We start from the raw sequence: 15,222 nt of genomic DNA, 5'->3' as shown, positions 1-15,222 counted from the left end.
CAAAAATGGAGAAATCTAAAGCAACATGTTGATAGAAAGACAAGGACTCTCACTGAGGAAAGGTGCGTTTGAGTCAAATCTCTCTTACTTGTACTGCTGATGATCCTTAGTGCTTCTTGTTTTTGCCATGAACCTTTCTGCCAGCTTCTCTAGGTTCCGAGAATATTCTGTCTCGATTTCGGCTTTTTTCCGGAAGAAATCTTGAAGGTCCTGGAGAAGCTGAACTCGCATCTCCGTTTGCTGCTCCAGGCATTTTTGTTGTTCTACTAGCTGGGCTCGAATTTCTAAGAAAGAAGAGAATTCATCTGATAATTTCATGAATATAACTGATGTGGGCAAGATATAAGATAGGAGCCTGCAGATTATATGCACTGTAGAGTGTACTGGACCTTTATTAGAGGGCCGTGTCCAGGTAGATTCTTTAAATAAAATATCTGCTGACACTTTAAAAGAATGCAATGAGACTTAGGAAAGTCAAATGCAATCAGAGTAAATATACATGTCATAGTTTTAATGCCACAAACACATTATGAACAAAAAAATAAATTCTTTCAGATAACAATTCATAATACGGGATACCTTTGGTAGCTGAATATATTGTAATTTTTTCAAAAGCATTTTACTTCAATTATCCCTTTTCAGTTTTAATAGCAAAGAAATGGGCATCACTCTTCCTGGATTTCTAAGCCACTCCACATTCACCAGTTGGCACACACAGAAACTGACATCTGGTGATTTTTATTTAGCACATAAATTTCTCATTTGTGTAACACATAGCTTCGGGGTTTATAGGAATGCCATGCCTAAATATAACTTCTTTCTATACCCAAATAACCCATTCATAACAAGGCAACCTCAGATTCTACTTTGTTATTCTGTTCATAGCATCAAGGCCTGTTCACTTGGCCTTTACTTTTTATACACTGTTTAAAGTAATATTCTTATGGAGACACATAAACCTGAAAGAATCCTTTGACAATTTTAGTACAATAGGAACATGAAGGTTAGTTATTTTGCAATTTAGTAAAAATCTAACAGCAAAAATGTAGCATGCAAAAATATCTTTGAATGGCTGTTACAAAGAAACTTGTATTTTGGAAAACGAGATACAGTACTACTGATTTGTTTTTGTTCTAAGATCCAAGGCTAACCTCCAAAGACAAGAATCTTCATACTGGAACACTTCTTTATTTCATGTTTCCCAGTGTCAACACATATTCCATAAATGAAGGGAGTGTATCTAATCTAATGCAGTTACTGGAAATCAATGTTCAAATAACATTTCATCAGTTTCTTCCTACTATCTCTCTTCAACAGGGAAGGACAGAGCTGATGATCTATATTTATGAACTTGACCTTGTTTAATCAGGCAGGGAGTCAAGTTCTGAGTAGAGGAGATGGTCAGGAAACATGTTGAATTTAGTAACAACTTCTTATAATACAGAGTTTACTACCAGACGGTACTAGTATTATGCTTCATTGTACAAAGAGTAAACTGAAGTCTACGGAGATTAAATACTTTATCTAAGGACGTATAGCTAGTCAGCAGTAATGGGACCTCAACCTCCAACCCTGACCTATTAGTCTGACTAAGCAAACCCTTAACTTCCTGTCCTTCTAGCTGACATGTTTGAGTAGCTGTGCTGTGCCTGATCAACATTTAGCAAGGACAACACAAGATCTGTGACCACAACGAGGTTATGCTCCAGGCAAATCTGCTTTTGGGACGGGGCATGTCCTGGAGGAAGAAAAAGAAGAATTTCATGGTGCTTCCTCCTCTTTCCCCTCTTTCCTCTGTTTTGTTTGTTCTGAGTTTTAGACAAGGTCTCACTAAGTTGCCCAGGATAGCTTCAAACTTTTAATTCTCCAGTCTGAGGCACATGAGTACCTCGATGTGGATGTGTGTACTACAACAGCTGGCTCGGAGATCCCCTTACTAACCTCACAGAAGTGTGGTACACACCAGAGTGAACACAGTATCACAGGCAAATAAACAAACAAAAGAATAAAAAATGATGACACAGAATTTCAAAACAAAATAATAGGACATTAACACTGATTGACATATTGCATACTGTTACTTCAAAGTAGTTGTTCAGATTACAAGATTTAGGCATTAAAAAAAGATCAAACAATGAAAGCAGAAACTGCTCTTTTTGATGAACTAACAAAGATTAGTATAGTTATTGATCTTGTATGCACACACACAATCTTTTCCCTTCTCTTTCTCTTTTCTCCTTTCTCCTATCCCAGTTGTTTACCACAAACAGGATGTTTTTTAGTCAGTGTTTTCCAATAGGGTATTAAAATCAGCATGCCAGCCAAACTTTTTCTCCCAAAAACAGAGCTAATTTTGCAGGGTGGGGGAATTTCTCATTCCAGAATTCTAGTAAGTCTTTTGAGATGAAGTAATCTTTAATAAAGCTTGCTATGCTAAGCAAAAATAAATCATTACTGGCTCTCAACTAGTTTACCCCATCATCGTGTGTGTGTGTGTGTGTGCGTGTGTGTGTGTGGAAGAGAGAGACAGAGACAGAGAAAGAGAGAGAGAAAGCGCATACAAATCTCATCAAAGTTACACAGAAACTATCTGGACTTTCTTCTTAAGTCTCATTTTTATATCTTCTTTTGTTTGCTTCTATCAGGATTTGAAACGAGGGAGCTCTATGAAGGACTGGGCTTCAACAATTAAATCTGCATCTTCATTCTACAGGGAGAAGGCGTTATTTCATGTCATTATACTTCTCTGATCAAAATAGGACACTTGCAACATTTTTAACAATACTGACTTATGGAGAGACAGAATGTACAGAATCTTTGAAAGAAAATAAAATATGTTCCAGAAATAAAGAAGAATCACCCAGTTACTTCTTTAATTTAGAAAAGTCTAGGACAAATAGGAAAATGATCATTACCAAAATCATGTTTAAAAATTAATGAAAAACTATTACCACAGGAATTACTGTGTTAGGAAAAGAAAACTTTGGAATCCGTTAGATCACAGCAGAGCACAGCCACAGCACAAGGCAGCACAGTACACTAGATTACCTCCCTGTACAAATTGCAAAGCTCTATTCATATGACTTCACTAGATTTAATGTAAAGATTTTTTAAATAATGAATAAAATAAATCCTTGATTGTATAAATTTCAGTCCACTGTTCAGAACAGATCAAAGCAGACTGTGATGAGCTGGGCTCCATACAACGAATCCTGTAGCAAAGACACAAGTGGCAAAGTCTAGACAGTCTACAAAAGGCCTTCCTGTCAACTTTCTTAGGTCAGTACTGATGTGAATCTTTTTTTTTCAGACTCAGGTTAGGGTTAGCCTAACAATTATTGAACTCCTATTTTGTGTTAGGCAGAGTTTCTGACACTGGGTATACAAAATTTTGTAAGACACAACTGCTTCTGATAGACAAATCCTAGACTTACAGCATCAATACACTGCAACAAGTGCTGTAGTAGTGGAAAGCTATGGCAAGAGGAGCTTAAACTAACCCAGAATGGAAAAGGGATTAGAATAAAGAGTACATAAAGAACTTTTACCATTTAATAAAAATGCAAAAATCCAGCTTAAAATAGGGTCAAAAGATTGCAATAGATGCTTCTCCCAAGAAGATGTACAAATAGCCAACAGCACATGAAAAGTTTCTATGTGATTGGTTATCAAGGAGATGTAAATCAAAAGCACAATGAGACACAATTTCACAATCATCAGCATTGTTATAATAAAGATAGCCATAGATACTGGCAAGAAAGCCAAGAATTTGAAATCCGCACACACCACGGGTAGGAATATGAAGTGGGGCAGTCATATTGGAAAATACTTTGGTGGTTCCTTAACATAAATCATTACACGATTCGGCATTTCTACTCCTGGGTATATGTCTAAGAGAAGTGAAAATGCATTTCTACACTAAAGCTTGTGCATGAATATGTATAACTGCATTATTCAGAATAGCTGAAAAATGGAAATAACCCATGTGTCTACCTAATGAACAGCTAAACAAAATGTTGTATAAGCATGCAATGAAATACGGTTTGAACATAAAAAAGAATGAAATACTGGTTTCTGTTAAAACATGGTTGAACCCTGAAAACATAAAGTTAGTTACTGAAATTACTCTTAATGGAGGCTATGACTCTATTCATATGAAATATACGAAACAGACTAATCCCCAGAGACAGAAAATAGATTAGTGGTTGCCAAGAATTGGGGGATTTAGGGAGAAATAGGAAGTTAGTGAGTTCAGGGTTCCTTTTCAGGATGACAAAAATTATCTGAAGTTGACTGTGGTAATGGTTACAAAACACTCTAAATACACCAAAAATCATTCAGTCGGTAAACAGTGTGGTATGTAAATTATATCTCAAAATAGCTATATTTTTAAAGGATAATTATATCACAATTCCATGAAATTTCAGTTGTTGGTACATGTCTGATAATAATGATAACAGTAATAATATCAACCTCACATTTCCATGCTTAGTATTTTGGGTACTTTTTGTCAAATTAGATACAAAACATATAAGCCCTTTAAAAGAATCTCTGCCTAAAATGACTCTTGCCTAAGTATTTTATTTTTATCTAAATTTATTTGTGACCCAGAGAGTAAATTTATTCATGGGTAGCAACATCTACATGTTAACTGTTATAAATTCTAATGATATAGAAAAGATTTTCTTAATAGAATACAAGGAAGAACTTATCACCACGACTCCTAATAACTGTACACAACAAGAGGATGTCCTTTAGGCAGAAAAATGTGATATCTGGGGAGTTATTATTTAAATTTAAGTCAGGACCTAGCAAGTAATCTGAATGGCTGTTTTAATGGAGGGTATAAACTACTGTTTTAAAAAACATGACTATTATTTCATTTCTATTCTACTAGAGCATCACACAAAGAAAACCAACAACTGAATAAGAATATTACACCGGACTGTGCTTTCCAACAAATAATGAATTTATTAAATGAAACTGAAATGGTTCCTTTAGTCTATAAAAACTCTGCTGACTAACATTTACCAAATAAAATAAAAATGGAAGAAATGGAGGAATTTCTTGCTATTGCTCTTTTCAGGGGAAGTACTAACTCTTAAAATAAACTCGTGTGAGACCACAGTCTGCGATGCACTGTACGGAAAGACTGATCCAGACTGCTATTTGTCTCATGCTACTAAATATGACTGATGTTATACTCATGATATTCTAACAAATAATAGTATTATAATAGCTCTAAAACATCACAAATCATCTTAGATACTTAATTTCCTCATTTGGTGACTTTTTTCTTACATTAAACGAGTCTCCATTCTGTGAAGATGTGTTAATACCTTTACTCAGAGCATATAAAGAAATTTCTCAAATGCAGGAGCGTCATTGGAATATGTTAAAGAGAATAACAACCCTATCAGACTCTAACTGGTTCCACTGATCATTCACATACTCATTGCTTATGTGAATATTTAGACAACCTGGTGATGGCTGCATAACTTAATGCCAGGTGTAGATTTTGTGAAATGTGCTCTTTAGGCTAAAAATTTGAAGCAGAAAAAAATTCTTAAAAGTGAGCTTTGACTTTTGTTAGTGAATAAATTGAATAAGCACAGGCTGTTTCTCTATTTCATTTTAAATCTGAAAGATTTATGCTTCTTGTACTCTGCATAGGAATTAGGTAATATCAGTATGAAGCCAGCCCAGAGTTACAGTATCCCTATTATAAGTCATGGGACAAATTACTTAATCTCTCAAAGTTTCATCTTGCAAAATAATCATCCCAGCCTCATAAAGCTGTATGAGAATGAAATGAGATGATATAAGTGAAAAATATATTACATTCATAACCTACTAGGAAACAGATGTACACATATCATTACTAGTACCAGTTACAGTTACCAGTTACTAGTATCGTTTTCATCAGAACAGTACTTTATTTAGTACTTCCTTGGGTCAGACTCCTTAGCTCTAATTAACAGTGAAACTTAAGAGCCCTATTCTCAGTGAGGAGTTGCTGCCAATGTAAACAGATGGTGAAAGTTAGGGACCTTCATTGTCTTATCATGAGAATGTCAAGTGGCAATGGGCAGTGTGGAGATGAAATGGCCATGGCTGGGCAGAGAGGCAAGCACAGAGGAGGGGATCCTGAGTCTTACTAGAAGTTTGCTGTCAGACACAGTGGAGAAGAGCATTGTGGGCTGAAGGAGGTTGGAAGGAGGAAGCAGGGCTACATAGCTATGTTGCTGAAGTCTAAAGCTGATGGGTGACGGGTCTAGTCATGGGTTAGGTTGCAAAGGGTCCCATATGACAAGCTTAAGGAATGAGATTTTATTTCCTAGGTCATTTTCCCCAAAATGTTTGATGCTAAATATCATCTAGGGTACTTGCTAAAACTACAATGGTACTTCGGATCATGAATCCTTTTGTTTGTTAACAATTTGGTTTGCAAACAGAAAGCATTTGGCAATTCTTCTGTTTGTTTGCAGAGAACACAACCATGACCAACACAGAAACACAAACATGGCGAACTTTTCCAGAATCGTGAAATGAATTAAGTTTGTGTACCACTGTACCTCTGTCCATGCTGTATATTTTGATTTTATTACTATAATAGGACTCAGATTAGAAGATTATTTGTAAGATGTCAAGTAAGTCTTTACTGGGCAACTTTCAAAAACTCCAGTGAAAAAGAACTGAACAATCCTGAGACAAGGAAGAAATATAATCAGACTTACATTCCCCAAAATGATACATACATCCATAAATGAATAAAATTCCATGCATCCTGCACCTCACGAAGTAGGGTAAGTTTATATTTTTCCATTCAAATGATAAATTACTAGGCAAAACAAACCACTACCAATGGGAAAACAAATCTTCACAAGGATGAATGGTATCCATGTTTTCCCCTAAGCTTTCTATTTTTTAAATTATGAATCATTTCTTTGTGTATTTTAGTGTGGAAATAATGATTCCTGTATTTTCACTTAACTTCTCATAAAGAAGTAGAAGCTGATTTTCAACTATGTTATGGAGAAATTGTAAGAGCCATTCTACCCAACAGATTGTTCACTAGTCACATGAAACACTTGAAATACAGTTAATCTGATTTGAGATGTACTCTAAGAATAAAATGTACAGTTGAATTCCAAAATCTTAATATGATTAAGAGAAAATGTAAAAGTCTCAGTAATCTTTAATTAATGTTGAAGTTATATAATTTTACATCATATAAAACACACTGAAATTAATTTTATCTATTTGCCTGCTTTTTGTCTTTTAAAATGTAGCTACTTAAGAACTCTAGAATTATAAATGTGGCCTATCTATTGGAAAGTGCCCTCCTAGAATACCAGTGAACTAGCAACTAAGTTTCTCATAATTGTAATCAAGAATGAACAGCTTTGATCAGAAAACAAGATTTATATATAAGGCAATCTAGATTATATGACGAACTTAAAACATTAGAGATCCCCAAATAAAAGACTCAGTCAAAAATTGGGCAAGTAAAATATAAGATAGCTATATAAAGTAGAAAGATCTTCAAATGGATGGGGGAACAAACGATGGGGGGATTGAACAAGAAAAATCAAAGTAGAGCTTTTGCAAATGGGAAAGGGATGACGAGTTGGAAGAAACATGGAAGGAGGAGAGAAGGGGATGAAAAAACCAAAAAAGAATTAAGATATACTTGTATCAACTTCCCGTGATAAATATAATCATTATATACTACAAACATGCACTAGTAAAAAAGGGCAAATGAGATGGATACACTTCTCAGAAGATGAAGTACAAATAACTGATAAATATACAAAGAAATGCTCAACATTTCTGGCCACACAAAGTAAAACAACACTGGGATTCCATCTTACCCCAGAAAGAATGACCATCATCAAAAATTCAAATAACAACAAATGCTTGAGAGACTGTGGGGCAAAAGAAGCCATTCTACATTTTGGTAGAATTGTAAACTACTACAACCACAATGGAAATCAGTATGATGATTCCTCATAAAAACAAACTAAAATCTCAATTTGACCCAGCTCTTCTCTGTCTAGGTGTCTTCCCAAAAGAGTTAAAGACATCATAGCACAGTGATACATGCATACTCATGCTTACAGTAGCATAAAATTTGTGATACCTAAATCCTGTAAGAAGACTGCGTGTTCATCAGCAATGAGTAGGTACAAAAAACGTGGTATTTACACACAATGGAGTATACTGCGCCACAAAGAAAGATAAATTGGAGTCATTTGTGTGAAAATGGATGCACCTTGAGACCATGATATTAAGTGAAATAAATCAGACACCCAAGCTTAATTATTGCCTACTTCCTCTTTTATGAGACATTCACATTATAAATAAAGGGCAAAATAAAAGATACATAATAGAAGGAGGGGGACAGATCTTTCTCAAATGGAGAGATCAAGAGATGGAGGGAAAGAAAGGAAAGGGGGAAAAAAGAAATGAAGATATGTTGTATACACATGCCAACGCCACACAAGGAATGAAAATTTTATGTACTGAAAACATATAGTAATAAAAATAATAAAAAACTTTTTTAAAAAATGCAAAGATTAGCACACTATTTCTAACGAGAGGAGGTGTGACTCTGAAGAAGTACCCTCTGTAGAGCTTATTTCCTCAGCTGCAAACAGCCACCATCAGCTGTCATATTCCCCTTTCAAATGTAATGGGAGGCTGAGCATGGTGGTGCACACCTGTTATCCCAGCACTCGGGAGGTGGAGGCAGGAGGATTACTGAGAGACTGAAGCCAGCCTGGGCCACAAAGTAAGTTCAAGACTGAACTGTGTAGTGAATCCTTGCCTGAAACAAACAAATGACAAAAGAAAACAGAAAACAAATGCACCGGAAGACTTCAATGAAATGAGATAGAAAATATCTTCTTATTACATAAAGCACTGTATTGGTCAGTTATCATTAAACATATAATAAAAACAAAAAATACAAGTTTGAGATTTAATAGAATGGAATACACAGGCTAAAGGACTTTCAGCAAAGAAAAGATCACTGCACAACTGGTGGGGATCATCATCAAGGATATAGAGTCAGAGGGACTGTCCCTGAAATGCCTTCTAAAACAGGCAGGATTAGGAAGGATGTGCAAATGTGGAGGGTGGGAATGTAGTTCTTTAAATTAACCCAAACTGTTAATTTTGATATCCTGACCCTGAAGGATCAGGGTTTGGTTTTGAGAAGGGAAATGCAGGATGGCCAGACCAAAAGTAACCTTCTAGGTTACTGCATTAAGGAAACTGTGATTCTTTAAATTTGCTCATTTTTTACTTCTGAATTATGATATAAATAACTTAAGCAGAGAAAACAGGACAACAGACCTATATGAAACCAAGTTACTTTCATCACGAGCTCAAAATGGTCTCTCCTGCATACATGGGGGGAGCAGAATTACAAGGAATTCCTCTTTTGGATTAAAATAAGGCAAGAAGCTGTTCGTTCAATACAGTAATCCTTATTATACACAATGTGAGAAGTAAAGTTCACAAAAATCCTAACACTTAAAGAAGGGCTGTATTCATTTCTCTAAGCCTGTCATCATTATGATAGCTTATTTGAAATGATGTTAACTCCAGTATTATTTTAGAGTAAGGGTTCACTACAAAAGCATCAGTTTTTCAAAGCCTTTGAAAGCAAAATATTATATTTTGGACCATTAATATTTTCAGAAAAAGTGTAGAAAACAAATTTGCACTTTTTTCAGATAAAAGCTTCCTGAGATAAAAAGCAATAAATTAAGGCAATCAATGATTGCAGTTTAACTGGACTGTCGAAAAGGGCAGTTTAAGCAAGCACATACCTGATCGATCCACCACGGTACAGTTATTTAGAATGCATAAGAGACAGAGTTTCATTAACTTTCCATAATTAAGCAAGGACACTTAAGACCTTATTAGTAGATTGATTTCCACTACCAGAAAAAGACAGTGTTAGAAATCATTGATCTGAGAGAATAGAAAGATTTACATTTGGAATGACCAAGGGTCAGGACATTCTCTAAAAGTCGACTTTCTTCCCTGATATAATTCAACATGAAGTCTTACAGAGTAAAGACAAAAGCTTACACATGTTTTTCTCTAAATAAGTTTTCAAAATGGAAAACTTTTAAACCTGTTTAAATCTTTGCACTGAATTAATTACAAATTGGAGTTTTTTTCAAATTAAAGCAACTATTTCCCTTTAGCAGTAATTACAATTCTAAATCATTTACTAGAAAACTGCTTAAACATTCAAGCAGTTTACCATTTACATCTAACAAGAGAATATTTGTTTAGTTCCTACTATGTTCTAGGCTCATAGCTTATCTCATTTAAATTCTGACAGCAATCTTATCATGTGGCACCTTCCATTACAGAGATGACGTATTTGAAGCAGAGAAAGATCAGTAATTTGTTCAAAATCAGATAATTAATAGGTGACAGAGCTCATATTCTCATTCAAGTCTGCCTGACTTCAAAGTCCTTGATGCAAAACTTTATTGTTCAACAATTCACATACAATTCACATACAAATCAAGCTGAGGGGCTCTGGCCTGGACTTCTGAATATTTCAGTGGGATGTTTAAAATATATTAGAATGTATAGCTATTAACCAAAGAGTTCATACACTGAATGAGGAGTGTAAGTGACAAATATGTAGCACTACTTGTATCATTTACTTAACAGTAAGAAAACCAAAAGATCCCACAAGCATTCAAATACCTTTCAAAAAATAACAAAATGCTTAAAATAATTTCCTAGTATTTCCTGAGTGTCTTGGCTTTCTAGGAAACTATAAGTCATTAATTTGTGCTTCAAATCATCATTACATTATTGTTATTGTTACGATAAAGTTTTTTACTGAGTTATGATAAAGTTTTAAGCTCTGAATTATAAACTCCTTGATTCAAATAACACATGTCTAAGCTCCCACACAGTGTGCAGGAGGAACTCACTCACTGTCTTTGGCATGTTTGTCTCAGTAAAGAGAGTGATTAGTTAAGTACCTCTGGACTTAGGAACCAAATTTTTCTAATTCACAAAACGGTTCTCCTTCCCAGTCTCCCTGTCCCCCACCATCCCACGAGAGCCCTAGGTTTCCTCTTTGCTCCGTGTGCTCCTTCTGGCTCCAAACTTGTGAAGCTTCCTGCATAAATGACTATTATTTGGTCAGGAATGGAAAAACCTCCAGTTAAATCCATTCAATATTCTAAGATTCTGAACATCTTACAAATAAAGATGTATTTTATATGTTTAGTTGTCCCGTAAAAGAATATCTTAATCTAGAAAATCAATGAAAATAGTAATAATCTCAATTTATTTAGACCTTTGTTAGAGACTTTATACTGTATTGTCAGCTTTATTTCTTACTTTGATTTAGCTGCATTTCAATAAATGGGGGGTCCAAAACCTGTGCTTTATGTGGAATAATAAAAGGGAAAACAGAGAGTAGTTACCTGTATTTCCTAAACATGCATTCGATAACTGGAAGGCACAAGTTTAATCATAAAGTAAAAGCTTTTTTAGTTTAGACTACAAAATCCTTACAGTATTTTTCATATATCTCTATTATCTATCTTATCTATCTATCTATCTACCTATCTATAATCTGACACACACATACATACTACATGCACACACCCAGACACACCTTTTAAAATTTTTTGGGTCTTCCCAAATAATGAACACCAAGCAGCTTTGTTAAAATGTCAAAAATATTAATTTTGTTCTTCACTAATTTATTTCCACAAAATACCAAGGAAAAAACTACTGTATTCAAAGTAACTATTCTATTTTGTCCTCAGTTATGAGCCAAACTCTATAATAAATAGTACTTATGGACCTGCATGAATATCTAGTTTTTAGTTACATAATCCAAAAACAACTGAATTCAACCATGACCATTCAACAATTTATACTCAACAAGGAACAAGTGGATACAGAAATACTTAGGCTGAGGCTGAGGATGTAACTTAGTGGAAGACCATTCATCCAGCACATGTAAGGTCCTAGGTTCAACTCCAAAACAAAAACAAAAACTTACATTAACCATCTAACAGCTATTACTGAACATCTTTCAGGTTCTAGGGTCTGGGGATGAGAGACAAAGCCCACATTTTCTTGCCCTCAGGACCTTCCAGGCTTGCTCTTAGTTTACAGATACAAAAGGAATTTAACTATTATTTTTTATAATTATCACCAAGTGTAATGAGCCCTTTAGGGAAGTATGAAGAAAGCAGTATCAGAACACGTATGAAAAGCCGGGTGCGGTGGCACACACCTGTAATACTAGCCCTTGGGAGGCTGAGGCAGGAAGACTGCTATGAGTTCAAGGCTAGCCTGGGCTACATGAGTGAGTTCAAGGCATAGACTGCACCACATGGTAAGGCCCTGTCTCAAAAAAAAGAAGAAAAAGGAACACAAAGGTCCAGTCAATAGGGAAGGCTCTGAGACGACACTGGAATTAGGAACTAGGAAGGAATTGACCGTGTTGAGTGGGTTTGGGAAGGGTACTATAGGCACAAAGCGTGGCTGTGCAAAGGCCCTGGGTTGTGAATATTCAGAGAAGTGAATGTGTTTACAAGGATAAGTGTTTGATCTGCATTGCAAGTGATAAGGCTTTCAGGCTAGGAAAACTATTAGGGGGCTGTAATATGATATTCTAAAATGACAAGGGATGTTACCTTGATTCAGCTTGTCACTCTATTGCATGGGGTCTTCAACTTATTTCTTGAGCAAATTAGAAACGAATGCAGATTATTCACATGCAGAAAAGATAGCTATACAACCATGTCCTAACTAATGAAATTATCAGGAAATGACCTTTCCTGCCAAATCCTGGACAACAGATTCTTCACATTGTTTTATGCTGATTTAGGGAAATGAAGAGCAGTGCCGGCAATATTTACTAGAAGACTAAAGATAAAGAATGACCATAAGGTCAGCAGTGTCCTTGGATCTCAATTTAATTAGATTTAAATTTTGAATTAAGATCCATAAAATTATGAATAATCTTAAACTTTTTTTAACCTTTCCTATTTTTTGTGGACCTTTTGACTTGTGATTTACTTTGAAAGCATGCTTCTTAAAAGACTACAACGTATTATATATCATTACATTTTAACAACAAAAATGGTATTTTAAAAATACTCAGGTAAAAAGGCTAACATTTTCTAATCTTACAATCCTACCTCTTTGTAAGGTCTCAAATATAAAATTAGCATTATTGCCTCTGCCACACCCCCCTCATTACATAGCTAATCTTGTCTGGAAGTACGACATTTTTAAACATGATCAGATGCATAAACATCCCTTATTGCACTGTTGGAGAAATACCGCCTTTCTCCACCCACATTGTCAGCACCAGACAGCGCTCACCACCTCTCACCAGGCTGTGCATCTACAGTCTAACACTGCCCTTTAATTTAATCTCTCCCTCCCAGATCTCTGCCCACACTATACTCCTTCATGTTACCTTTTTCTGTGTCTTGGGTAAAAGATGAATGCAGTAAAAAAGGTGAAAACAGGAGACAGTGTATCCACGGGCTGGAGAGACAGGGCAGAAAAGGAAGAAGAAAAATGCAAAAAGGAAAATAATCCAAGAGGACAAGAAAAACTAAAAATCAAAAAAACATTCTGGGCATGATCATACACCTGGAATCCCAGCACTCTGGGAGGCTGAAGCAGGAAGGTTGCAAGTTTAAATTCAGTCTGGCCAACTTATCCAGACCCTGTATCAAAATAAAAAAATAAAAGAGGTTGGGAATGTATCTTAGTGAGAAGGTCCTGAGTTTAATCCCTAATTCCACCACCACCACAAACAAAAAAACCCAAACAAACAAACAAAGGGATGTTGTTAGGTAAAAAACGGACAGGTTAAGAAAATGAAACAAATTTAAAATTTAAGTGACAAGGTCGTAAAATCACAGCTGGGTATGTAAGGGATTTGAGGAGAGCTTCTGCATAATCAGGCTCTTAGATTTTTAAAAGAGTAGATTTTAGTTTTAAGCAAATTCCAGCTATCAGACTTATCAGTCTTGACCAATGTGAGAATAAAATTTCAAGGTCAAACAGAAAACAGTTTCTTTTTCTCTTAGAAGCCAAATGTGGCTCCACTGAAAGCTCTCTCCTCTGTTTCTTTTAAACCCCTTGAAAAAATCTTAGTGTAATCAAAACTGATCATGAAGTACAACCTACACCGTAATGAACTCTGGCCTAAAATTCATCTATGATCTTCCTTCCCAGAACTCTAACTCTAAGGTAGCAGTGAGACCAAACAGAAATTCTTTGTGTGCATTTTATTTTCATGCCAAAGTTTTCAATGAGGCTACTCTGGTTTCTTAATGATCCTGCCACTCCAGGGGCAGAGTGGAAGGCCATTTAAAACAGGTAGAGTCCAACAGGACACTGTGCACCCTCTTCCTTCCCTGTACAAAGGAGCCCAATTCAGTAACTCCAAAAGCCTTGCACATCAGCCCATAGTACAGTTTTTTCCCCTTTGAAGTTTAGATGTTCCTGGCAAGGACCCACACTACTCACAGGCACAGCTGATGTTCTCTTGGCTGCCGGCATTCAGAAAGCTGTCTGAATGGATGGCATGGAGCCTGTTGCCACTCCATTGGATGCTTCCCCAAGCACAGGTGCCAAGTCACCACGAGCTTAGACAGCAGGCAGTCTGCGGCGCACTACAGGCCCTGTCTCCAGACCAGTGCTGTCCTGATGCCAGCAGCGCAGCACAGGAGGAATACATTTTTCTTCTTTGCTCTGGTTACATGATTGGCTGCCTGGGGTCATCCCAAAGGTGGAACAGTCTGCCCAAATCCAGCAGAACATTATACATTGGTTAGCAATCCTCTGGGAGGCTAGAAATAAGTCACTAGGAGTCTTAAGATCTCACTGTGAACATTATATGTAAAGCATCCTATGAAGGATCACAAATTCAAATGTTCTCAGACGCCAATCAGCCTTATAAATGAGAGAAGCACACAGGGTATGAAATAACGCAGGAAGGTGATGACTGTTTAATTGGGGGAGGGGAGCTTATGCCTCATGTAGCCACCAAGCTCCAGGTACCAGCTGTTAGGTAGGAAGCACTTAGGTAAATGTGGTTATTTCTTTTTTCTGAATGAGAAGCCAGCAATCTGAATTCTTGGGTAAAATTTCCAAAATGTTGATCTTCAGCAATTAATTAAATTAAGACAAAAA

General features: G+C 36.0%; 1 protein-coding gene across 2 annotated transcripts in view; it reads right to left on the bottom strand.

Annotated features, from left to right (window-relative positions):
- The window catches only part of Srgap1 (SLIT-ROBO Rho GTPase activating protein 1), a 288,940-nt gene that overhangs the window by 155,713 nt on the left and 118,005 nt on the right, over positions 1-15,222 (bottom strand). For both annotated transcript variants that reach the window (XM_003476114.5, XM_003476115.5), the window contains exon 2: positions 89-284. In XM_003476114.5, coding sequence (XP_003476162.1) covers positions 89-284 — 196 coding nt within the window. The remainder of the gene's footprint in view (positions 1-88; positions 285-15,222) is intronic.

The sequence above is a fragment of the Cavia porcellus genome, unplaced genomic scaffold (assembly GCF_034190915.1).
Source record: "Cavia porcellus strain 051 isolate PalLab524CR breed Dunkin Hartley unplaced genomic scaffold, mCavPor4.1 scaffold_8, whole genome shotgun sequence".
NCBI lineage: Eukaryota > Metazoa > Chordata > Mammalia > Rodentia > Caviidae > Cavia > Cavia porcellus.
This window is presented reverse-complemented; position numbering and strand designations above follow the sequence as displayed.